This window comes from Python bivittatus, unplaced genomic scaffold (assembly GCF_059951505.1).
Source record: "Python bivittatus isolate LINGU-HERP-01145 unplaced genomic scaffold, Pbiv_v1 ctg000440_np1212, whole genome shotgun sequence".
In the NCBI taxonomy this organism is placed as follows: Eukaryota; Metazoa; Chordata; class Lepidosauria; order Squamata; family Pythonidae; genus Python; species Python bivittatus.
The window spans coordinates 772,430-798,363 of NW_028277063.1; the positions used below are offsets into that span (position 1 = coordinate 772,430).

General features: G+C 45.4%; 2 protein-coding genes across 3 annotated transcripts in view; both read left to right on the forward strand.

The window, feature by feature from the left end:
• On the forward strand, positions 1 to 13,420 carry ORAI3 (ORAI calcium release-activated calcium modulator 3). Of its 2 annotated transcripts, XR_015796490.1 has the most exons (3): positions 1 to 638; positions 10,197 to 11,701; positions 11,825 to 13,420. XR_015796490.1 is itself a non-coding variant. In XM_088142568.1 (2 exons), exons 1-2 carry the CDS (start codon positions 384 to 386, stop codon positions 10,764 to 10,766), a joined length of 825 nt encoding a protein of 274 aa, XP_087998694.1. In that variant the 5' UTR covers positions 1 to 383; the 3' UTR covers positions 10,767 to 11,748. The 2 variants fall into 2 exon arrangements, 1 of the variants encoding a protein (XP_087998694.1); XM_088142568.1 differs by lacking the exon at positions 11,825 to 13,420 and having other exon boundaries at positions 10,197 to 11,748.
• A 7,829-nt stretch (positions 13,421 to 21,249) lies between these two features.
• Positions 21,250 to 25,934, forward strand: part of SETD1A (SET domain containing 1A, histone lysine methyltransferase) — a 31,134-nt gene continuing 26,449 nt past the window's right edge. The window contains exons 1-3 of the mRNA XM_088142569.1: positions 21,250 to 21,508; positions 23,208 to 23,345; positions 24,717 to 24,869. Coding sequence (XP_087998695.1) covers positions 24,732 to 24,869 — 138 coding nt within the window. The 5' untranslated portion in view covers positions 21,250 to 21,508; positions 23,208 to 23,345; positions 24,717 to 24,731. The remainder of the gene's footprint in view (positions 21,509 to 23,207; positions 23,346 to 24,716; positions 24,870 to 25,934) is intronic.

Genomic DNA, 25,934 nt, shown 5'->3' on the forward strand with positions numbered 1-25,934 from the left:
CCCTCGCCCCTCCCAGCAGCGCAGCGCCCGTGCGCGAATCGCAACTTTTGCTCCGGCGCCGCGCCGCGTCCGGGCTCCGCTTCCCTTGGCGGAGTCTCCCCGCTTTCCCCGCCGGTCCTCGGGCGCTCTCCGCCGGCCCCGATCCCCGGGGACCCCCCCGCTGGCCCCCGCCCCTCCCTGCCTTCGCTTCTGGCCTCGCCCGGGGACCCCGCGCGTCTCCCGGTCCAGCGCCGGCTCGCCTGCCCCGCGGCGCCCGTCGCCCCCAGCCCCGCCGCGCTCGCTTGGTTTCCGCCCGCGGGCAGAGGCGGGGGCCCCGCGCCTGCAACCCTCGGCGCTCGCCAGCCCGCCCACACGCCCCCTGCGCCCGCTTTCCTGCAGCTCCGATGAAACCCGGCGGGGCAGCCGAGGCGCCGGAGGGCGAGGGCGCGGAAGGGGAGCGCGAGCCCCTGAACCCCGAGTCCTCGGAGCCGCTGGGCGTCTCCGCCACCTACCGGGAGTTCGTCCGGCGAAGTTACCTGGAGCTGATGAGCGCCAACCAGCACTCGCTGCACGCCCTCAACTGGCGGAGGCTTTATCTCAGCCGGGCCAAGCTCAAAGCCTCCAGCCGCACCTCGGCTCTGCTCTCCGGGTTTGCCATGGTAAGTGGGGAGCGCGGAGAGATCTCCCGGCAGGCGGACTCCGGGGCTCTACCTGTTGGTCTGCACTGCCCTCGCCCGCGGGTCTTCCAGGGTTGGGCGCATCCCAGAGAAACGGGTGCAGTTGGCCCTCAGGCTCACGTCCAGAAAAGGCAGGCGCCAGGCTCCTGTTGCCCACGTTGCGACGGACGGAGCCTTGCCTTTTTCCTGCAGGGTGAAGGGGGAAAGCTGCCTGCAGGCACCACTGGGCCTGGCTTCCCACCCCAGATCTTCTCCTGTTGCCACTGGAGTGGCTGGACATCCTTCCTGCACTTCAGGGGGAGGCCAGGGATTGGACGCCCCAGGTGATCTCAGTCTAATTTTTGAGGAGCCAATGTATTTTTTGCCCGTAAAATGACTCTGGAGCTGATCCATCCAAGACTGGCTAATCTACCACTTGCTAGAACTATGTTTCTCAACCTTGGCCACTTAAAGAGGTGTGGACTTCCACTCCCAGAATTCCCCAGCCAGCATGGCTGGCTGGGGAATTCTGGGAGTGGAAGTCCACACCTCTTTAAGTGGCCAAGGTTGAGAAACACTGATCTAGAATGTCAAAGCAGTCACTGGATCTCTCCGTATTTATGCTTTCTTCTCCCAAAAGGGGTGCAAAATTGGAGTTGTCTTGTGCAACTCCCTTGGTTGTTGCTGTTGCTGCTGCTGCTTTTAAATCCAAGCGTGGCTGAATAAGGCCTGAAATTTGCAACGCACCAGAAGATGTTGCATTTCTCTGCTTGCAGTTCCGCCCAATGGTTCCCCTTACTGACAGCCCTGTGGCATCTCCAAGCCTTAAAACCTGGCTCTGGGACAGGAGCGTCTGTCGTGCGCAGTTTCCAGGCTCCGTTCCAACCTTTCCCAACCCAGGCACGTTCTTCAAAGGCTTTGGGGCATGGGTCCCATGGCCCAAGCTATGGCTGGCTAGGATGATGGGCATTGTAGTCCAAAACAAGGACGAGTGTTCCACCGCTTTAGTCCGGTGGGATCGTACCTGCTGTACAGAGTCTGGATCTCTCTGTAAAGCAGGGGTGCCCATGCATGCCTCACCGTCCTCCTTTCTGGAGACCCTCTTTATTTATTACTTCAATTTATATGGCCGCCCATCTCAAATTCATGACTCTGGGCGGCGAACGACAATGAAAAACTCTGGGAAAAACAAGAAACAATTTAAAAACCGTACAAGCGCTGGGAGAATACTGCAGCTGAAAAGGGCATTCACTTAGCTCAGTTTTCAGACCCCCAAAGCCACACCCTGGCTGCATTTACAAACCCTAAAATAGGCTTTATATTGTTTTCAAAAACAAAAGGAAAGCCCCTAAATCAGTGTTGGTCAACCTTGGCCACTTTAAGGTGGGTGGACTTCAATTCCCAGAATTCCCCAGCCAGCCATGCTGGCTGGGGAATTCTGGGAGTTGAAGTCCACCCACCTTAAAGTGGCCAAGGTTGACCAACACTGCCCTAAACTGACTTCAGAAACACACTAGGAAATTAACCACCAGCACTGATGAAGCCCCAACCACTTTGCCTTCTGCCCCCCACTCCCCAGTGGTGCCCCCTAACAGCTGAAAACTTATTTGATGCTGCCATGGAAGTTTTTAGAAAGGGGAGAGCTGGTTCGCTGGAATTTCTTTCTCTTTGGCTGCACCAGGGGTGAGGCTTAATACCGGAGTGCCAGGCTTCTGCTAATGTAGTAAGCACAGAAGGCCTCTGAGCATGCACAGAGAGCCTCCCACCCCAATTGTCCACAACCAGCCCTCTGCACTCCAGTTGTGGCTGAACTGTGCCTCCTGAGAGCATGTATGTATGTATTTATTAAATTTATATGCCGCCCATCTTCCCCACAGGGTGACTGTAGGATTGCCATCTATGGCCTACATGGACAGAGAGAGATTTTTGCCATCAATGTACACAGAGAGCTCTTCTGGCATAATTTCATGATTTCAGGGTATCTTTCCAATTACATTTGTCCCCATTTCATTGGGAGGAGTAGGATTCACCGATACGGTTTTCCACCCGCTCCTTGGATTGTCACAACAGCCCTATCAGGTCGGCTCGGTGAAAGACGAAGGCCAAGGCAGAGGGTTGCCTGAAGCAAAAATAAGATGGCTTCCTTCCCCAGCCCGGATAGGCTGAGAGCAGCCATCTGAGGGACCTATCAGTTGTATTTCTGCCTTTGACGCTGCACCCGACACAGGCGGCTAATTTAGCGGGCCGAAGACAGCCCGGTGTGCTGCAGGGCTTTGGGCTCCAGTCGAAGGGCACGGCTGAAGCGTTCCAGGGAACCGCTGGAAGGCCGCCATCACTGTCCCCATTTAACGCCTGCCACCGGAGGGAGTCAGCTTTTCGCTGTGTTTTATGGCAGAGCCGGCCCTGATTACGATCGCTGAGCTGCACGGTGGGTGGAGGAAATGAATCTGGGGTTTTGGTTCCTCATTTGCCTGCCATATTCATTATGAACCAAAAGGCTGGAAAGGTTGCTTCAGAGGGCTGCAAGTATATGCACTGAAGAATGGGTTCCCAGTTATCCTATGCACCGGTTTTAGCTCTGAAAGAACAGACCTGGCTAGAACATAATAGCCTCCAATGTAATTCCCCCCCTCAAGCCTTTTTTTTTAGTACACTTGCTGTTGATTTTTTTTAACAGCAACAAATGCATCTTCTATCTATCTGGACTAGTATATCTCAACCTTGGCAACTTTCAGATGTGTGGACTTCAACTCCCACAATTCCCCAGCCAGACTGCTGGCTGGGGAATTGTGGGAGTTGAAGTCCACACATCTGAAAGTTGCCAAGGTTGAGAAGCACTGATTTAGACCAGTGTTTTTCAAATTTGGCAACTTTAAGATGTGTGGACTGCTGGCAGGGGGATTCTGGGAGTTGAAGTCCACACATCTTAAAGTTGCCAAGTTTGAAAATACTGATCTAGAGAATCAGAAGCTTCCTAGACAGGAAGGAGAAAAAAAATCCTGGTCTAAACTGGATTTTTTAAAAAAATATTCAAATGAGTGGCAATTTTGGGGGGGGGGACTGCTTACTGGCTGCCACTAAATAGGCCAGTGCAATGACAAAACTGGAGAAAGCGAAATTGAACAGATGTGAAAACATTTCAAGGGGATAAAATTAAATTTTTATCCACATTTTTTCCAACCTTCTAGTTTTCCTCCCACATCTTGAAACCCTACACAACTCTCCCAGGATTGATAAGGCCTCTAATCCAGCAGAGGTGGTTAAAATGCCAAATTTGGGCTGCTGTTAATTAATTACACACACTCTTTGGGGTAAACTAGTTATGCTTCATCTCCCCTTTCCGACTAGTTAGGCAGTTTCTCCTGAAGTCTTAAACGCAGTTTAATATCTACTAGAGAAGTAGATGGGCAGCTGGACGGCTGCTTGGGCAAAGTTTTAATTTATTGATCCTGCTGGAGTGGAAAATATCTCATTTCTGACAAAAACATGACTGTGGCTATGGCATTTATCGTTTATTTTTAAATGCATCATACAAAGATGCTTTGGAATGATGCAATCCTGAGAAAGAGAATTGATCCTGATCAGAAGGGAATTGCACTCGTGGTGAGCTCAGAGTCATTATGCTCCATATACCACTCCATATACAGTCAGAGGTAATGTGCTGTTACCTTCCCCACCCCACCCTCCCAAAAAATAACTCCTAGAAGATCAAAGGTGGCTTTAAAAAGATAATCACACTCCAGCCAACACAGCATGCCTTAATGTCCTGGCTGTTGTATTAGGTTGGGGGGCTCCCCCGTCCTTCAGATCTGCAGGAAGGGTGAAGAAAAGTCTCTTGCAGCCGCTCCGTTGGCTGATGGGAGGGACCCCACTTGCTGTGATGTTCTTCCTAGGAGGCAGTGGAAACAGAAACAGTCTTGATGATAAAACGTTTGATGTGTCTTCCTTCTGCGCATATCTGATGGATGTTTCTGCACTTCCACTGCTGGGTGTTGTGTGGACCACCCGCTTCCTGAATTTGATGATCTTAAGTTTGTTTCTCTCCTATAATCCTGGGTTGTACGCACTCCCCCCCTCCCCCGCCATTTCTCCCATCCGATTTGGGCTATCTGCCTGATTAGGTTTAAGTAGGTTTTGTGGAGTCCTTGGGGTTCTCTGAGCTTGGTTGTTTTCTTGCAAACGTTTCATTACCTGGCTAGGTAATATCTTCAGTGCTAGAATGCAGGTTTTCTTGGAAGAGCACCACAAAGATGAGGTGAGACATTTCCCCCCACACACACACCCACACCCACACCCACACACACACACACATTATAGGCAGTCACCTCCCTCTCCACCATTGGGGGCTCAGCCTTCCCGTTCTGTGCACTCAATTTTGGATACTGCTTCCTAGGACAGCTCTCCTTAACCAGACACTCTTCAGATGGATTAAGGCTGCAGTTCTTAAACAACCCAGCTGTCATCCTGGACATTCTGGAAATGATCTGCTCAGCCACTCACTTTGCTTTGGGGGGTATATTTTATATGCATATATATGCACACATGTACATACATTGTTGACAAGGTTGAGAAACACTGGTGTAGTGGTTAAAACACCAGGCTAAAAACCAGGAGCTTGTGACTTCTAGTCCTGTTTTAGGCACAAAGCCAACTGGGGGGGGACTATCTGTATCTATATAATGTAATAATGTTCTGCATCTAAAGAGCCTTTTATCCAACAAATTTTCTTTCCCAATATAGCGATCCCAAGTAGCTTCATCAGTTTACCTTTTAATAGGCATTGCTTTCTTTTCATTGGAGACAGTGAGGGATTGCAGGTAGAACAGCCTTTCCCATTCTTAGTGCCCTCCAGATGTGGGGACTTCAACTCCCTGAATTCTTAGGAATAGCCCTGCTAATGGGGGAATTCTGGGAACTGGAGTCCATATATGTAGAAGTCACTCCTATCAGGTAAAGCTAAGCCCCGAGTGTTTGGACGGGTTGGATTGCTGACAAAGTTGAACTGAGTCCAAATCCATCTGCAAAGCCAGCTGAGTGACCTTGGACCTGACATTCAGCCCAGCATAAACTACCCCACTGGGTTGTTTGGAATTATAAAATGCGGGTGGCTCTCTGGATGCCACCCTTCATTTCTTGCAGGAAGGGTGGGATCAAACAACTTCTGAAGCCTTGCCCTGTACCTCACCAGATCCCAAGGCAAAAGCTGCATGATCTCATTTGTTTGAAACCAAAGCAACAGGGAACTCAGACATCTGAACATTGAACCAGCTGCAAGGCCTGTTCCAGAATCAACAACTTCTGTTTTGGGAGTGTATGTGTGTGTTTTTCCCAAAAGAGCACTGTTTGGTTGGGGGAAAGTGGCATTAAGGAAGAGGAAAATACTATAAATTCACATTTCACTTCAGTTTCAGCAAGCTGTAGCAATTTCTCTGCCTCAGCTGCAATGTGGGTGTTTAGAGGAACCAGCAATAATATGGTGAGCTGCCCTACTGTGTTGTTGGTCAGAATCCTGCCTCAGAGTCTTTCTTCTAGGACAGATGAAACCCTACAGGAGCAGAACACCTCTGGGCATGTGTAGAGAGATTTCTCACCCAACTTATTAAGCAGAACCGGCCGTGCACACTTTGAGATTAGCAGTAGAAGAGACTATCTCTAGCTCCGGGTTCAACTGTGGAGTCCTTGGTGTTCTCTGAGCTTGGTTGTTTTCTTGCAGACGTTTCATTACCCAGCTAGGTAGTATCATCAGTGAAGGTGTTCAGTGGTAACATCTTCAGCACTGAAGATATTACGTAGCTGGGTAATGAAACACCTGCAAGAAAACAACCAAGCTCAGAGAACACCAAGGACTCCACACTTTGAGGTTAGCCTAGCCCGCATGACGGTTTTAAGAAATTAATGACTCCTGGTACAGTTCTCTTCGGAGATTGTGTTTCTCAGCAGACATCACGCACCAGGAGGTACAGACACTAGGAATTTGCCAGATGCTTGGGGTGTGATGGGATCATACATGGTGATCCAGAAAGAACCTCTTACTTTTTAACAGGGCAGCTTCACCGATGTGGGTGAGATTGTGCAAAATGGATTTCAGAAAATAGGATTGTATCTTTAAAGGCAATTGCAAAAACAGGAATGAGGGAAATATGAGGCAGCTTTCAGACTGGGAATAGAGGCGGCTGTTGGCAGGAGGCCTGCTGGGGTTTGTAAGAAGCCAAAACTGGAATGTTCGTCGCAATCCCTCTGTGATCTCAGTTGCATTTTTCACCCAATTGTTCACAAAAAGGAACATCCTAGTGAGACTCGGAGGGAAGAAGCTGAATAACAACCTGACTATGAGCTTGTCATCTAGGTCATGCCTAGAACATGATAGGCAGCCCGAGGTCCAGGGTTCCAGATTTCTAGAAGAAAAGTAGTGCAGTGTTTCTCAACCTGGGCAACTCTAAGATGTGTGGACTTCAACTCCCAGAATTCCCCAGCCAGCATGGGGGTTCAACTTCTGGGAATTGAAGTCCACACATCTTAGAGTTGCCCAGGTTGAGAAACACTGGTCTAGTGGTTAGAGGAAGAAGCCACCCAAGTACTATTTTCTTCACCACTAATTGATTGCAGATCTTCTGGCTTTAGAGATAGCTTCTGTATATCTTTTCCACTCCAAAGACAGGAGGGCCTTTGCACATGTTCAAAGATCCAGTATTTTCAAAGATCCCAGGACTCACTGGGAAATGCTATCACCTGGGTTCTGTGTGATTGTTGGGACCATCCTAGTTTCACCCAACCCTTAAGCTGAGCCTTCTGCGTGTTTCCTAAATGGGGAGAGACCTAGAGCATATCCTCGTCTCCCTCTTTCTCTTCCAAAGCACAGAGTGGAAGGGAAAGGATGCTCCGTAGGGGCTCAGGGGCATGGCACCTTTTTAATGCTAGGATTGTGGGGAGGACGGCAATAAAAATCTAGGGCTGAGTGTTCCGACTCTGGAGCTGAACTTTAAATGAGTGTCCTCTAACTCCTTCTTCAAGTCTTCCCATTTATCCTCCGGCAGCACGTGCTACCTTGTCAGACTTTCGCCAACCAGCTGTCACCACTCCATTTAACTGTGGCCCACTTTTGGAAAATAAACTCTGCTCATCCCCTGCCCTTTCCCCCTCCCCCCAAGTAACTTGATTCAAGGCTTCCAGATTGGCCCTTCCCTGGGACATATCAACCCCCTTCCTGTTGGGAGACCCACTGGAGTGTTTGGAGAGACCTCCTTTTGTGGGTCCAGAGAAGCTGCCTTTTCAAGAACTTGATGAACTCCTGTTTACTTGGCTGCCAGAAAGTGTTGATCAGATGGAGGGAGCCATTTGGCTGGGGCTTAAAGCCTGCCTCCTCTTCCTTCTCCCTCCCCTCAAATTATCTGGGGAAACTGCCAAGGAACTGGAACTCAAGCCAAAGCCGGAGCTATAACCAGTCAGACCAGAATATGGGACACTGCCCTCCCCCTTTTCTTCAAGCAGCATCATGGTGCCAAGTCGAGGATTAATGGCTTTAAGAGGCACTACGGATCACACTTGGCTGTAGAAGCGAACCCCAGGACGAATGGCGCAGAGTTTCCTCTTTTTGCATCTGAGATTCCTGCAGTGGTGGTGGAACCACAACACAAACTGGAAGATTTACTTGACTGTTGCTCTGGACCACCTATGTCAGGCAGTGATCAACTCAGAGAGTTGGAATCATCATCTAAAGCCGCCCCAGGAAGCTTAAAATCTGCAGACTTTGATCAAACTTTGCTGGGCCTCAGTTGTTTCACCTGCAGCACAGACATAACTGAGGGATGATAGCTGAGGACTGTGCTAATAGCTGTCCTTTGGGGACTTCATGCCCGTGAATGTGATAGGGACTCCATGCCCATGTATCATCCTTCCCTTTGAAATGAATGGCTCTGGGGCTGCTGTGATTTTTTGCTTCCATGGTCACCTGGTAGAACCTGAGAATTGGACAAAGCTTTGCTTGGAGCAGGTAGTTCATTAGCATAGTCGTAGGGGAATGAGAGAGAGAGATGCTCACCTGAGTAAGTGGACTGTTCATATGTGTTGGACTTAAAGTCCTATTATCCCAGGCTAGCTGGGGATGGGCCTTCTAGTCCATCAGATGAAGATGGCACCAGGTTGAGGAAGACCAAGACCAAGAAACAATGAGAGGTTACCTGGACGTAGGAGCACAAATGGCTTCTTTAAAAACCAGTGTGAGCATAGCTGGCTGTGCTGGGTTGGACCCCTTTTCCCCCTCAACTCCTTTCTTTTTTTGTTTTAAATTTACTTCTTGTTTTTGTTCTAATAGTTTAAAACAAAATATTAACAAAGTCTGTGTATCTCTCTGAAGGGAACTGGAAGCTATCATTCTAAACAGACTGACTAGGGAGCAGGACGCATTAATCTCCTGGGGAATTATTTCTGAGTAAACAGGGTTAGAATAACTTTGCTCCTGTGATTCCTTCTCTGTTCAAAGCAGGGTGGGGTTAAAAATATAAAGGTTCGGCAAGTGACAGCAGTAGCGTGCTTACAGCATAGCTTCCTGAGCCACCTGGCATTACGATGACTTTTTTAAATAGATGCATTAAGAAAGGGAAGTTACATGCTGTGAAGCAAACCATCAACCTCTGTTGTTCCATTCAAAAAGGCCTCCAGGCATGACACAGACTGCCCTGCATTTGTTGAAATAAAAGTGGTGGGTGGGTACAGTCTGGTGCTTTTTGCAAAAGCACCCATCTACCCTCCTGGCCCCAAGGCCAAAAAATAGGTGGGGTTTTTGTTTGTTTGTTTGTTTGTATTTCAAATCAGTGTTGGCTCCTGGCTACAGCCTGAACTAGTCCCTGTGGTTTTCTTGGAAAGATTTCAGAAGTGGTTTGCCGTTGCCGCCTCCTTCCTAGGGCTGAGAGAGAGGGACTGGCCCAAGGTCACCCCGTTGGCTTCATGCTCAAGGCAGGACTAGAACTCATGGTCTCCCGGTTTCTAGCCTGAAGCCTTAACCATTACCCCAAATTAGCTCAAAAGTAGTTTGGGTAAGGGAAAACATCTGGAGGGAAGAATTGGTGATGGGGAGCAATCTTATCCATTTACTTTCCAGTAAATGTCCCCAGGGCAACCAAGTGGTTTGAGCACCAGTAAGAAGCTCTTTAATTCCACATGTGCCACTACCCACCCCCCAAAATTATCTACTCCAGTGTTTCTCAACCTCGGCCGCTTGAAGACGTGTGGACTTCAACTCCCAGAATTCCCCAGCCAGCTATGCTGGCTGGGGAATTCTGGGAGTTGAAGTCCACACGTCTTCAAGCGACCGAGGTTGAGAAACACTGTTCTATTCTGTTGAGCTAAGTAAAACTTAGAGAAGTACTGGGTTATCCTGCTGGAATGAAAAACAACATCAAGACATTTGGCCCTTTAAAGGCAGGTCCATTTTTAGTCAGCCTAAAAAAGGCAAGTCAGCCTAAAAAATTAAAGCTCTGTTCACATTTGCACCGAGCAAGAAAGTTCACTGAGTGACTTCCACCAGTTCCCCTCTTTAAGTTCCAACAATCCATCTTTCCTCAGGTAGCCATGGTGGAGGTACAGCTGGAAGATTACGACTACCCATGGCAGCTACTGGTGGCCTTCAGCGCCTGTACAACAGTGCTGGTGGCCGTCCACCTCTTTGCTCTCATGGTCAGCACTTGCATCTTGCCCAACATCGAAGCCGTCAGTAACATCCACAACCTCAACTCGGTCAATGAGTCTCCCCACGAGCGAATGCACCACTATATTGAGCTGGCTTGGGGCTTCTCCACGGCCTTGGGGATCTTCCTCTTCCTGACTGAAGTGGTGTTGATCTGCTGGGTCAAGTTTATGCCTGTCGGCAACATGGGGACTAGCAGAAAGTGCTGTGCTCCAGAATTGGTCCACGATGGTAACGCCACAGTCTCTACAGACAGCTCCGGCTGGAATGCTGCTATGGCCTCCACGGTTATTATGGTTCCAGTTGGCGTCGTGTTCATTATCTTTGCTTTGCATTTCTACCGCTCCTTGGTGGGGCACAAAACTGACCGGCACCAGCAAGAGCTAGAAGAACTTAACCAGATCAAATATCAGTTGGACGGAGAAGCCACTGCTCTGCAAGTAGTGTGAATCGGCAGCCTCATGTGAACTGCAACTGGCATGAACCTTTAGAGGGAAAGGCCCTGTCAGTTGTATCCTGATTTTGTCTCGATGGAGCAACTGTTAAGTAACTGCCACTGTTGGAATTTAACCCAAAAGCTGTGATGGTTTTGCAGGTTCCCTTGTGTTGACCCCAACGTTCAACAACATTTGTTTGCATGTCCTGGGAAATCATTTTTAAACCCAGGACAACGTGTTAAAACGGGCTTCTCCTGAAAAGCAGGGGTGGAAATCGGGGGAGCCTTCCCTGGGGAGCTTCTCCATCTGGTAGACTTTTGATCATTGGGGGGAAAAAAGGACAGTTTGAGTCTCTCCAGTGGGTGAGACTGTTGCTTTGTTCTTTAGCTGCAACCGATTCAAACTTGGTTTTCTGCAGAACTGGAAAAGAGAACCAAAAGATCTTTGGTATTGCTGAGATTTCAAAATGGGTGGATTTCAAAAGGTTAGTGCGGTCCACTCATTTGGTCTTTTGCTTCTCTTTTCATCTCTCTACATCTGGTAAGAATGGTAGAGCTCGCCAAACAACATTGGTTGGGCTAACCTTTGAGCAGGTGTTGAAGCCATGACATCCCAAGAAAAGGGCCTACCTTCGTGGCCTTCTTAGGACTGAGGTTCTGAAGCTGATCTCCACTCAGCCTTTACTCTGCTGTTCCCCTTGCTGCTTTTTTGACAGTTAATCTGCAAGTACCCCTGATGCCAAGCCTTTTGATCAATGGGACGGGAGACGCCATGTGTCCAGAAGGCCTGACCGTGAATTCTCAAGGGGGCTAGGAAGTCATTGCATCTTGTGATTTGGCATTGCAAATCCAGCTTCCTCCAGTCGGTCCCTTTCCCCCTTCTTGGGACCCCCACTTCCCAAATTCACAGGCAGCGCATACGATCCTAACACATCTGGAAGGCATTAGGTCAGTATTTCTCAACCTTGGCGGCTTGAAGATGTGTGGACTTCAACTCCCAGAATTCCCCAGCCAGCATGGCTGGCAGGGGAATTCTGGGAGTTGAAGTCCACACATCTTCAAGCCGCCAAGGTTGAGAAACACTGCACTAGCCAAACTCTTGCGTGCACTCTACTCCATTCATAAAATACTTGTTTGCTTACCTCTGTGGAAACTTGGCATCATTTTGGGGTGATGCTTGTCATTGTCAGAGATGGCTTTGATGCAGAAAATTGGACTTCTTAGCCAGGAAGTCTAGGACATGCATATTATCCCCATATATGCACTTTGCCCCCAGTCATAAATTGCCTGCCCATCCCCAGGGATCCCTATTTATAGAGACAAGGTCACACGGTATCTGGGGTGACAGACTGTTTGGCTCCACTGGGAGAAGACTTCATTGCTTGGGTTTTTTTCCAGAGGAGGAAAGCAGACTATTGGGGTGTGGTAGAAATGAAATCTAACTCCGATTTAGGGATTTTTGCCTGATCCTTGTGTTTTCTTTCAAGAACAGAACTAGCTGATTTGGTCTCAGACCTTGGCAGGAAGGGCCACTGAATGTTAAAACCAGGCTGATGCCTTGCCCCTCCCATCCTCCTCAACTTCCTGTCCTGCACAGATGTGGACCAGCATCTCTTATCTCACAGCTGAAGATGCTGAGAGCTGTGGTTGAACACATCTGGGAAATACCACATTTGAGAAGGCTGTGCCTGCAGTCAGAAAGTTCGAGCAAGACATAACATGCTGCTCTTTATCAAGTATATTGCAAGACGTACATGTGGGTCTTTATCAGAGGAAGCAACATCTGCGGCAGCAGGCTTCCTGCTGAACGGGAAGTGGGGCGGCTTGAGCCTTCGGTCCTCAGCTGTTCATCTATTTCAAAATGCTCAGATGCTTCCCTTTCTTGCTTCCTAGGATTAGGAGCTGCAGGGATCCACCTCTTACTTTTCTGGGAGCAAAGTAGCTGGGGATACTTTGGGAAGATGGGAAAGAGATTTTGAATGGATAAAAATAACACATCCTTTCCCCTCATGGCTTCTACAGCTGTTTTATTGGAGGGAAAAAAACATCTTCAGGATGTGTATGTGTATGGAGAGGGGAGGGGGATCAGAGCAGAATTACATATACAGGAAGCCCCATTGACATCCCCAGGAGCTGCTAGGTTGCGCCAAGCAGTAATGATGGGTATGGCTCAGATGAGAAGAAGGAGGTCCATGGAGGTTGGCTGGGAATACTGCTAAAAACATCTGAAGCACAGGGGCTGCTAAATATTCAACACTTTCTTCTCTCAAGCAATGCTGTTACTTACCAGTTAAAAAATGAATTAACTCAGTCTTAACCATGCCAGCTCAATCACTTGTATCCCTCAGAGCTTGGCTTTTAAAAGTATTACAGAAACCAGTTTAGTTTACATCAGCTTTGCTAGCCTAGCATGTTCTGAATGCACTGGAACACAGCTTCCCTAACTCCGAATCAGCATGGCCATAGACAGAGAGAAGTTGTGGGTTTTGTAGTCTAGTGCACCTGAGGGGCGAAGCTGTTTTACATCTTAACCATGCAGGGCTAGAGTTTTCTCACTTGTGAATGGTACACACTTAGAGCTTGGTACACATTTCACCATGTATTCTCAGGCTCCTTTCTATTGGTGAAGGCGGGCGGGTGCCAATTTGGGGCTTGTTTATATATATTTTTAAAATAAAATTTGTTTTTAAAGAAAAAATGGAAGTTTGTCATAAGTCAAATTACTAAAAAAATAGGGAGACTGGAATTAAAGAAGAACTACAGCTTCATCACTCTCTGAGTTATTACAAGCTCTGCATATATCAGTGACTTTCCCAATGGGTATCCCTGCATTTAGAAAGCTATCTCATCAAAGGGTTCTCCAGCCCAGCTTTTGCACTGACATCTTCGACATGCTCAGATTTTATTAAGTGGGATTGTGTACAGGAAGATTCACCCAAGGGAACATGCCGCTGAAATAGCTCAACTTGGGTTGTGTGTCCTCTCCATCTCTAATTGATACTGCTGCTCTTTTTGATATACTCAAAATGAAATATTTTATTGTTGATGGTTATGATGCACCTGGGGGGTGGGGGTGGAGATGCAAACTTATCCCTAATCAGGAAAAAAAAAATGGATCAGATTCCTAAGTGGTTTTTCTTGAAGCAGGGACCAGAAAGTTTAACAGGCCAGATTGGTGGTCTGTTCTGATAGATGCTTGCTGGAATAGCATTTGGGACAGACTGAACCCTGTATCTGTGACCTGCCTTGTTCAGTGAAAGGATGGTGCAGAGCACGGGATGTTCATAATGTGGAATTGGCAAGTCAGGAGGTACACTTTTTTCCTGCTGTCATCCTACAGACCTCTCTAATTTCATCCCATTTTATTTTTACAACCCTGCAAGCTCGATTCAATCATAGTACAACTGTGGACTCAAGTACGTGTAGAGAGAGCATTATGCTTGAGTAGGGCCTCCAGACCTAATCAGATACTAATCAGCTTTCTCTAACCTGGCATCCAACTTCTTGATGTTTGGGACCTACAACTTGTAACACTGGCTTGGTGTTGTAGTCTCAACATCCCTGGAAGGAGCCACATTGGGAAAAGCTACTTTATCCAATGCGCCGTGACTATGTGTTTGGATTTCCCACTTCAGCCCCTACCTGCCCTGCCATCTCTCCTGTCCAAGTCTTTGGCTACCCCCCAGGGTTGTCTGCAAGGGTTCAAAAAAGTCAAAATGGCCACAGCTGCAGATTGAAAACCCACTCTTTTTTACAGGTGTCATGATGCCTCTAACAAAAGGGGGCAGGACTTTGCATGGTGGTAGCCACCATCTTGACTTTTTTGACCTCCTGGGCCTGCCCCCTGCTGCCTTTTTCTCTATTACTCATTCTGTTCCTTATTTTGGAAAATTCCCATCTTCCTTCCCAGGCCTTGAAAGCGTTCCCTTTTACACTGCATTCAGAGTCTCTGCACCATTCTCCCTCTTCTGGGCAGAATCCACTTGGGGCTTGCCTGTTCTCCAAGACTGGTGAAATGTTTCTACAGTCTGGAAATATGCATGATCTTGGCTGGGGAGAATCCAAGGAAGCCTGGGAGAAGAGAGACAAGAGCGAGGTCAGCTGAAGTTCAGTCAGCTGATAAATCAGCGCTCCTAGCCGGAGGAAGGCAAAGATGCTGTGGGAATTGCAGGGGGGAGGAGGGTTCCATGCGCCAGTGTTTGCAGGAAAAAAAAGGCTCTTATTTGTGGGAAGAGTTTAGTTCCACAACACATCTGTGGCTGGCTGGGATGACATCCCCCAAGGCCACGTCTCTGACCTACAGTCCCCAAGGTGTGTTAAGATTTTCTTGAGCCAGGAGTGCAGCTAGGAAATCATAGTCTCTAGGCCAGCGTTTCTCAACCTTGGCAGTTTGAAGATGTATGGACTTCAACTCATGCTGGCTGGGGAATTCTGGGAGTTGAAGTCCATACATCTTCAAACTGCCATGGTTGAGAAACACTGTTCTAGGCCATATTCTTATGCTTCCCCACCACTTTAAAGAGACGCCTGCCTTACTTGGGAACTCGGTGCAAAAAGGTTGGGTGCAGTTTAATGTCAAAATGATGGAATGCGACTCTGGAACAAATCTGGCATGGAAAAAAGTGGGCACCCTGGTCGAATTGTATGTTTCAATGAATCCCTAAATAAAGAGAAGCTGACACCACCTCTGCGTGGTGCAAAGTGAGCACGGTATTTTTCTGCAAACTGGAATGCATCCTTGGTATCAAGGCGTGAATGTGGTAGGTGCTGAAGGGTAAACCACTTTTCTATCAGTACTTAACAATGTCTTCTTTGACAGAAATAGCAATTTCCAAAATGTTTCCTGTAACTGGCTTCAAGTCTATTCTTGCTTTGAGAATTTTTTCCTACTCCTCCTTGCAGAACTCTTCAACTCAGAAATATTCTTTGGTCTCCTTGCATGCATGGCATGTTTGAGATCTCAGTTTTTTAAAAATATTCAAATCTGGAGACTGAAGGCTAGTGTAAAATGTTTAGGTTTCTTTCCTATAAGCACTTTATGGTTCTGGAAGTATTTTGGATGCCTTTCTTGCTGAAATACCCAACCTCTTTTCAGCTCAGTTTCTTCACTGGGCATGGAACATCATCTTCTGGTTTCAGGCTTACCAAGTTTTGTTTGTTTGCATATTTTGGATGATTACTTTTGTGGCGAAGTCAGAAAAAAGGTTTCCTTCTGTCAATTCTTCCATGCAGATTGTTGCTGAATAAGCCATGCTTATACTGTGGCCCTGTGGACAACTTCTAAACTTTTCAACAGCTCATTTGGAGTGGTTTACGGGTTTCCCTTTGCAGTTCAGGCAGTTATATCAGAGATTTTTTTTAGTCTTCCAGATCTGGCCTTGATTTCAACAGTTCCATATAATTTCCATTTCTTAATGTTTCTCACAATTCAAATGCTAGCTGGAAGATAGATAGATAGATAGATGGTAGGTAGGTAGGTAGGTAGGTAGGTAGGTAGGTAGGTAGATACATACATACATACTAGATGATAAATAGACAGATTGATAATAGAGATAATAGCTAGATTCTTCCCTTACTTTGTAAGAATAACTTATCTGCATTTTCCAATTCTTAAGACAGCTGCTCAAGGGAGTCCATGGCTGTTGAGACATCCTAATTACAATCCAAGAGGTTAGAAAGATTAGAATAATTGTTCATCTGTGGAATTGTCTTTGCTCAGCTAATTGTAGGCCTAACAAGTCAATCACCTTCTTACTGTATGGGGGTAAAAAGCAGCGAATCAACTGGAAGGGTGTCAAATCTTCTGCACATATTTTGAATCTTCTGCACATAAATAGTAAGCATCATTCAAATTCACAGAAAGACGTTACGTTTGACCTCATACCATACAGGCTGTGTCATCTTCCATGCATTTAGGAATTCACTGAAGCATACAATTCAACCAGGGGTGCATAAATTTTTGCATGCAACTATATATAAATGCAGATTGTACACATAATTGACTTTGCTGATCCCAAAGAATTAAGTGGGTCTGACCTGGATGTGAAACCACTAGGAAGTTCCAAGGTGGTAGGGAGGTCCAAAAATCAGCTTGGAAGAAGGCAAAGGGATGACACATCCTTTTTGTTGCCAAGTAAATGATGATGATGTACTGGCTAGGAGTCAATCTTCATGTCAAGAACACTTTTTTTTTTAACAACATACATCCCTAGCTGCTGCTCCCTAAAAAATGTTTTGTAAAAATGAAGAGATTGCTGTGGCAATCAATTCATCTCCCAAGGGCCCTGGCATAGCTGTACGTCAGCCCCACAAAACAGACCAGACCAGGAAATTGAATTCTAGTCCTACCTTAGGCATGAAAGCCAGCTGGGTGACTTTGGGCCCGTCACTCTCTCTCAGCCCAACCCACCGCACAGGGTTGTTGTTGTGGGGAAAGTAGGAGGAGGGAGTATTAGGTATGTTCGCCACTTTAAGTTATTTATAAAAATAAAAAAGGTGGGATTAAAAAATCTAAAAAAAATAAATTCCACAGGAAGGCTAAAACTACTTTAATTGAGATTGGCTATAATAATAATAATAATAATCTTGCAAGTCCTGTTGTGCTATATGTCCTCCTCCTTACACTTCAGTGAATAAGGTCGGGATGTGCCTAAGCCACTTCCAAAAGTTATCTCATTTCTGGACTTAAAAAACGTTTTAGCTCCTTTTGCCTAGATAACAGTTCTTGCATTTTTCTGTCAAGGTCATCTTCCTTCCTCTCTGTCAACTAGGTAATTAGGCTGGGCCTGTTTGCTGCTGCTTCAAATCCCTCCTGCTTGCTTATTTGGGCTTCCTTGGGTGAAGACCTTGGATTTTTCACTCAAGAGAGAGAAAGAAGTTCTACAGCATCCGTTCCCACACACTTTGCTCTAACTATAGCATGTATGTGAGTAAAGAGAAGCGTAGTCAGTGCAGAATAAGGTAATAAACTTCACCCTTGAATCGAAGTTCCAGAAACACCTAAATAGAACTCTGCTTGAAACACATCATGGCAAGAATCAAACTAGCATTAGGGAGAACCAGATCTTCTCAGCAGGATGCCTTCACTGGAAGATTTTGAACCGTTATTTCTCTCAGCACAATCTATTTCAAAAGATTCTTGTAATTATGAAAGAGGTTGTCTGTGTATGTTTAAGAACTGGCCATCCTTCCTAAGGAAGGCTACTTTAAATATGAAATAAAAGCATGTCGCTAAAGCAACTATAAATGTGGCTTTGAAAACTACAGGAGTAAGGGACTAGATGAAAGGGGACAATTTCTGAGAAGAGATTGAAGCCAAAACCAGGAGAAACCATCCTATTTCTGCCTGTGTGTATTTTTAAGTATCAGCCAGAGGCTAAATTTTAGACCTTAACAAGTGCTGCCATCTAGTGGGGGGGAAATAGCACTGTATACAATCTACACATTTCAAAGGAAGCCAGCTTTTAGAAAGCAAGATAATATGCTGAAATCAGATGTTTGTTTTCACTGTATGAACATGGACACAGGTTTTTAATACACACAGACACAGACACACAATTATTATTCTGGCTCAGATGTTAAAATATATATTCTGTTAAATTTATAATTTGATAATGTGAATAATGGGTCCTTAATTATAATCCCAATTTATATCCCTTCTGGGTAAGGATAAGTAAGACAACAGGAATGGGATGGCAGATACTTCTTTAGGCTCCACATCAAAAGCATTTCAAGGTTGGTGAATAATTGAAACATTGCGGAAACTTTTTTTTAAAATTATTATTATTATAGATTTTTGAATGCTGCTGCTTCAAGAAATTTTTTGCACCACCATTCATAACTAAAAATATTCAGATATCAAAGCATTTAAAAAGAGGAAAAAAGGACCCCATTAAAAAAACCACTGCACTGAAATAGATTGCTCTCCAAAGCTAGGAAGGAGTTTACTACCTTTACAATTTAGCTAGGGGTCAAAGCAGTGATGCTAACCAGGCTTCTCTGAATGGTCAAAAGTCCCAGGGCTGTAGAATCTATTCATGTTTGCCTCCCTTTTCTTTTTGAAAGAAGTAACTTGAGGCTTTTTGGTTTAATGACAATACAGAAGCTCAACACAGAGGTAGACGGGCTGCTTCAGTATTTAAAAAAGTACCTGAAGTCCTTAAAGCACAGATAAGCAGATTTCTGGCCTTAAGGAAAATTTGCAATAGAGAATTCCATATTTTTTTCTTCTTCTTCAAATATACTATTGCATTGGGAATCTGAAACTCTTACAGAATGATTATAATAATCCAGAGTTCAACTACAGGAAACTAATTTCTACCTGTCCCTTATTCACCTATCTGCCTTTCTCTTAAACTACTCTCCAATTTTTTTTCTTTTATACAAAACACTCATTCCCGTTGTGACCTGTCCTCTCATTTGCTAGTCCTTCACTGGAATTTCTTCATATGTTCCAATACAAAAGAACTGCTTAATCATTTTAGTTCCCCTGACCTGTTCCCTATGTATTATAAGCCATCAACAGAATTTTTTGCTCGTAAAAGTATTTCTTAGATTCATATCCTGCTTTTCCTTCAAGAACTCAAATGACATACACAAATATTCCCACCTCCTGTTTTTTCCCCACAGCAACAACCCTGTGACTTAGACTGGGCTCAGAGTTATTGGCCCAAAATCACCCAGCGAACATCTATGGCTGAGGGTGGACTTGTTCTTGTTCCTAGTCTTTAATCAATATTCCACACTGTCTTCCACACTACACAACCCTCAACACTACTTGTTTTGGAGAAAGAACAATGAAATGTAATAGAGAACCTGCAAGAAAATAACTTTCTGTGTGCATACTAAGCAATATATTTATTATTTATATGTTTAATTTAAACCAATTTCTTAAGGATGAAGAATGTAATGTACAAATCTGATCATCATGCCACAGTGCTTGTTAAAATATTAAAAATTCCATTCTTGATTTATTCCAAGCATTGAACATCATGCTTTTCAGGAAAGCATAATCTATGTTAATTTTCACCTCCTATATATATTATTACACATTTTATTTTATAAAATGCATTTAGCAGAGAGACGTTTCAACAGGCTCCTTAGGCATTAATTAGAAGGAATATCCAGGAATTTTTATTCTATTAGCTCCAGAAAGCTCACGGAAATGAGCCATGCAGTAAAGCTAAGTGGGCTTTATCTCCACCTCCAGTGCAATCCATCATCTGGCTTTACCTTCAGCCTTCCTGGTACTGTAATTTTCTATTTCAAGAGCCGACAAAGCTTTAAAAAGTTTCAAGCCATAAATATGGTAACGGGTCAAATTCTGAATGTGTTATTGACATCCTAATAAAAGGCTGTACAAATTAAACAAGAGCAGCTTTTTCTAGCATAGTAATTGTGGGATGAATTTCTGCTTGTCCCACATTTATTAAGGGCACAGAGCCACTGCAGTTGATGAATTACTCCAAGAAAACTTGCAGCCTCTTAAATTTGTTAGTCTTCCAGGCATATTTTTTGGCAAGGGGGATGCATCCACCTTTATTTGAATGGACTGCTGGATTCCCCAGTGGAAGCTGATGCCCTTTCTAGCCGCACATCTGTTAAAAAAAATACTATTCTGCCACATGGTGAAGAAAAATATGAGTATTTTCAATATTTGCCCCTCCTGAACGGGGCCTGAGCAGATCCTACTGTCTCCAAACAGCCCTATAGTTAGCCAGGCGTCCTCTCCGTCTTGCTTCTCTTCTGGGGCGCTAGTCCACGAGGTTTTAGCTGGAAGTGATTTTAGCTGGAAGTGAATGAGCCAAAGCAACTTCCGATGGAGTCAGTCCCCCCTCGGGCCAGTCGCCTCAGGTCGGAGCTTAGCAGGCCTTTTTCAAACGACGAGGCAGATTCCGGAGGGGGTGGCGTGTGTGTGTTTTAACCCCGCTCCATTTTGGCTTCCTTCTCGCGGCAAACCGGGCGCTCGCCCTTCTACCCTCTGAGGCGAAAGTGTCGCCCGTCCCGTTAGAAGGAGCTGGGGCTTCTCTCTCGCAGATTCGCCCTTCTCCCTTTCATCCTCCACCGAACCTCGCGAAATATTTCCACCAGGGCCACCTCTCGCCCACAAAGCATCACACGACCAGAGCGCATCGTCGGGTCCTTGAAATGACGCGTCTTTTTCCTGTCAGCGAAGGCAGAATCTGCGAGGACGGAACCGGCAACTCACTTCCCTTCCGAAGTCTAGCGGCCATATCGGAATCAACGATTCGCCCCGAGGTGGCGCTCCGCGGGAAGGCTGAAAAAAATTCCAGAGCGCCGCAGAGTTGCCCAAAAGCCTCCCACCAAACGTTCCGGCGTACTCAAAGGGCCACGCCGCAGGAAGCGGATTTCTTTTCGCACTCGTTTGCGTCGAAAGTACGGATTAGAGGAACAAAAGGAGAGCCGGCGAGCCCCGTCTTGCGCGGAGGCGGGGCTAGTGGGGAAAAGGAGCGCGGGTCTCGCGAGGTCTGACGCGAGACGCTCTCCTGAGTGCGTTGGCCCCGCCCCCTGGTCCCTGTCGGTGGCGGTGGAAGCAGCGGCTTGTCACCCTTTTTCCCCCCTTCCCTCTTTTCTTCTTCCCCCTCCCCTCGTCCTTCCCTCACAGGGCGCGAGGCGGAAAGGCAAGGCGAGCGGCGGAGCGCGAGGCGCCGCGGGAGCGCGAGGCCGAACCAGAGAAGAAGGAGGAGGAGGGGGCCGCGCGTGCGCCCCCTTGAGCGGAGGAGGGGGGAGGAGCGGGTAGGAGCAGGTGACGCGCACGGGGGACGAGGGGGCATTGCGCGAGACCCCCTTGGCGCGGGAGGGGGGACGCCGCGGAGGAGCGGCGCGCGCCTGAGTGACGGGTGTGTTGGGCGGGGGGGGCGCGCACGGATGAGTGAGCGCGCATCTGGTGGGCGGGGCCGGGGATACCTGATGGGGAGGGGAGGACCCTGAGGGGGGAGAAAGGGGGTTGAGGAAGAGGAGGGCTGAAGGGGGAGGAGGAAAGGGGGGTTAAAGGAGAGGTGTAATATTGGGGGGGAGTCGAAGTGGGGTAGCCGAAATGGGGTCCGGGAAGAGGAGGAACAGAGAAGAGAAAGGACCCTCAGGGAGATGGAGGGGCAGGAGGGGGTCCGGGAGAGGGAAGAGAGGCAGGCCCTCTCCCGTTACACAAAAATCTTCACACATTCTCACGTGCATAGAGAGTACTGTTTCTTAGGTCTCCTGAGTAAGGGAAGCTTGCGGGTGGTCGGTGCTGAAGTTGGCCACCCTTCTAAGAATGGGATACTGTAGATGGGTTTGGCTGAGAAGAGTGACTGAAAAGGGGAGCTTTGGCATGGGAAGCTATGGGGTGGCATTTGGTCAGAGGAGGAGGGACGATTTTGAGGGTTTCTGCCAAGGGTTCTTTCCCAAAATACATCAGTTTGATCCGTGCCTCCAATCAGGCTCCCCGTCCCCAGGCACCCTCTTTCAGCCGTCTTAACTCACCCCTCATCATACAGTTTGTGCCAACTATTAAGCTGAATATAGGGTCTACTGGGGAAGAGAATCTAGCAGGTATTTAGATGAAATGGGATGAGGCAAGAGGTGTCTCTTGGTGGCCTTGGGGAACTCAGCAGTATGATAGAAATACTTGTGGGAGAGATATATTTTATAGAAACAGGACACTGGAGGTGAAAGATGAGGGTGGAGAAGGGAATAAACTCAGCTGTAGAGTTATCGGGAGACCAAAATGAGAGAGAGAGATGGTATGATCCTTGTGGAGATGGGAAAATCATCTAGGAGAATGAGTTGAGAAAGGCAAGAAATTGAAAGTATAGCCATGCCAAAGTGTAATGCTGAGAATGACACCTCTATAAAATAAAGAAGCATCAAGAAATTAGAAATGTTGTTGTTAGCCAATGCATAGAATGAAAATGGTGGGCTTTCTTAACTGCAAAGAAAATAGGCAGTAAGTACTTGAGACAGGAACATTCTAGGTATAGACTAGGGAACTGAAATGAGAGTAGACCTTTGTCAGCAGGTTTTGTAGGGTTAGGAGATTATAATGTGTTAATGCTATTTATTATTCCCTTGGCAAAAGAATAGAACCGTGGGAATTTTCTTCCTCCTTGCAGGAAATTTTATAACATGGCATCTTTAGCTGATTGTTTATGGGTTCAGTTTACTCCATTTTGTTTTATTATAAATTAAAATTTCAATTTATAACTTTTTGAATAATTTGGTTAATTTTAAATCTGTGAACATACAAATGTTCTTCATATTGAGGAGGTCATTCCCAAAATTTGGGTCCTCATTTCTAGATCTGTCTTTCATCTTCCAGAGTTTTGCATATAACATCAGAAGGTACTGCTATAATGCTACTGCCTGAAAATATTTCAGAATTCAAGTTTGTATCCCTCATGAGAATATGTCATATTGCTTGCTTTTTAAAACTCTTACTTTTCTGCTTTCTTCCTAGTCTCTCAAATATTCTGTTTCAAATTATGGACTGAACCAACTCTAACCTGGTTTTATTGAGAAGGAGAAAAAAATATTGCTATAGCTATACATTGAACTTTACCAGTAGTTTGACCACAGAAGAGATCATCTACAACAGGTTCCAGTTTATTCCTTTCTTTTACTATCATATAATTTCTATGTATTCTGAGATCTGTATGCCTGTCCTTACGAAATTAGCAGCTGTGCAAGGGAATGGAGTGTAAATCACCAGGGTTTCCAAGCTTGCATTGCTACTTGAAATTAATTCAATAATTTTTTTTAAATTCAGCAGCAGGCAGATTATGAATAAGGAGGCACAAAAGTAGGGTTTAAGGTCAAGTGAAGATAGAATAAATTAAAACTGACAGGGATGTTTTAAAAAAATTACTGATAATTTTGTATTATAGTATTGTGGAATATACTATTTTGAGGCTTTCCCAGCAGATTTTGGTCAGACATCTGTCTACGTTACTTCAGTTCCAGGAGAGTTTGACTCAGGGATAGATGTATGAATAGAGGAAATATCCCAGTTCTAAATAACTTCATAAGGCAATATTATATTTTATTGCAGAATTATTTCTTCTGTACTTTCAAAAGCTATTTGGCATCAGCTTATTTTTCTTTATTTCTTCATATAACAAAAGCCCCAAGTCTAACTTTGATCATTCTTCAGAGGTTGCACAGTGATTGGTAGCTTCCAAATATTTCTTCATAATCATTAGAAATAGAGGCTTGCTTTTCTTTTCAGAAAAAGATGAGTAGAAAGAGTCTGCATGTTTTTGTTTAAATGGTTTTAGGCAAATTTCTATGTGCCACATTTTGCAGGTTTACTCTACCTACAAACATGTAAGACTGTAGAATCACAAGTCCAGGCAGTTCTGTTCTAAGTATATTCAATAACTACATTCACCTTGTGCTGTAAGCTACAAGCCTTGATTAGTGTAAATATGTTCATTGGTTTCTTGAAGAAGAAAATGGCCACTGCTTTCTGTGGTTTGTTCTAGTCAGAAGTATGTCTTGCATTGAGGCAATTATGGTAAACAATGGACAAAGAATACCAAAATAGGCCTTGATCATTATTTAGTTGCACTGTTCAGGGGAAGAGTGAACAAGTATGCTAACCAAGCCTTATAGCTTAGGGTGTCATGTGAACACAGCCACTGGGGTTCAGCTATTTTTAAAGTCAACTTTGCATGTTCAAATACTTTGGCATAAGCCACTGACCCTTATGAATGCAGTAAGTAGCACTGGGAATATTAAACAGATCTTGAAACAGATGCAGGAGAAATTTTGTGAGCAGGCTGTTTCAGGGTGCTTAATATTAAAACCTCTTTTAGTTCTTTTATAAACAGAGAGATATCCCTAGATGGCGATTCTGAGTATGAAAGTTTCAGAGGTGGATGGGAGTAGAGTCTCTCATTGAAGTTACTTCTGCTGGAAATGAACAAGTGAGCTAATGTATTCTTTTGATTCTGTGTGCACCCTGCAGTGTAAATGAGTCAGAATGGATCAGGAAGGTGGGGGTGACTTCCAGAAAGCCCCTAACTTCCAGTGGAGAAACTACAAGCTCATTGTTGATCCTATGCTTAAGGATGGCCCGCACAAGATCTACCGCTATGATGGAGTGCATTTCAGCACTAATGTAAGTGGACAGTATTGGATTTTTATTTTTATGAAATTGTGAAGCGTGTGAATAGTCCTTGCTGAGGAAGGTAGGATGGATGGTCTAATATCTGGTAATGTCTCTAGGTCCTCTTTCATACCTTTTCCAGATTCTAAGTTTTGCTTTTCCTCTTCTCTTCATATATTATATTTTGGTGACTGTTGCCTTTTTAGTTTGTTTTCCATCTCTTAGAAGAGACAGATCCAGTGCAGTGTGACACAAATCCTTGGATGAGTCAGCTCTATACTGATCTTTGTCCAGCTTTTACATGATTGCTACAGGCTTCCTGTTCCATACTGCTCTTTTTCTGTATGTGTCATTGTGCATTTAGATTTTGTAAATTAGCTAATACAGAAACCTGAATGCTTTCCATAGTTTTCAAAAGGGCCAAAGATTCTGAGGCTGCCTTCTGAAGTATTGAGGCTGGCTTTTAGGAATGTCATCCACACTCCCCCACTTGCCAGTTTTGATAATTTTTTTTATATCTAGCATGCACTAGATTTCTGCTGTGAAACTTATCAAGTGGACCATGTGTGTTGCCACTGAGAAAGAGACCTGTGGTTCATTTACACCTGTTGGTGGTCTAAGAAGCTAGAAAAAGGTGTTGATTTGGATGAGGGAAGGTAGGAATTACTGGGTTCATGTAGTGTCTAGGCTTTTGCATAAATCACATAGCAGCCAGTCTTCTGATTTTCTTTCAGAACATTGTAGAGTGAGTTAATGCATCCCATTGGAATAATCAGTGCTTAAGCATTTGAACCCCACTGAAATCAGTAGGTGTTTAAATTACTTTCTTTTTCTAACACCTGTTGATCAGAAGTTTCTCTATATAGAGTATGCAGGCAAAAATTCCAAGAGTATGCTTAATGTTAGTTTCTGTTTATTTTTACTTCTTATGGAAAGGGCAATTTGATTAAGGCTTCTGAAACTTTGCTGGTATAATACTGAAAGCAAAGGTTCTTGGTAGTTTCCAAGCCTTGTTTATTCATATTCTGTACTGTGTTACAGCAAATGGAGAATTTCAGGACAACTGTATTTTCCGGT

Excerpts from the sequence above, each read along its gene's own strand:
- ORAI3 (XM_088142568.1), top strand. The coding sequence starts at position 384 with ATGAAACCCGGCGGGGCAGCCGAGGCGCCGGAGGGCGAGGGCGCGGAA. Across the intron at positions 639-10,196 it reads TGCTCTCCGGGTTTGCCATG|GTAGCCATGGTGGAGGTACA; the intron begins GTAAGTGGGGAG and ends ATCTTTCCTCAG.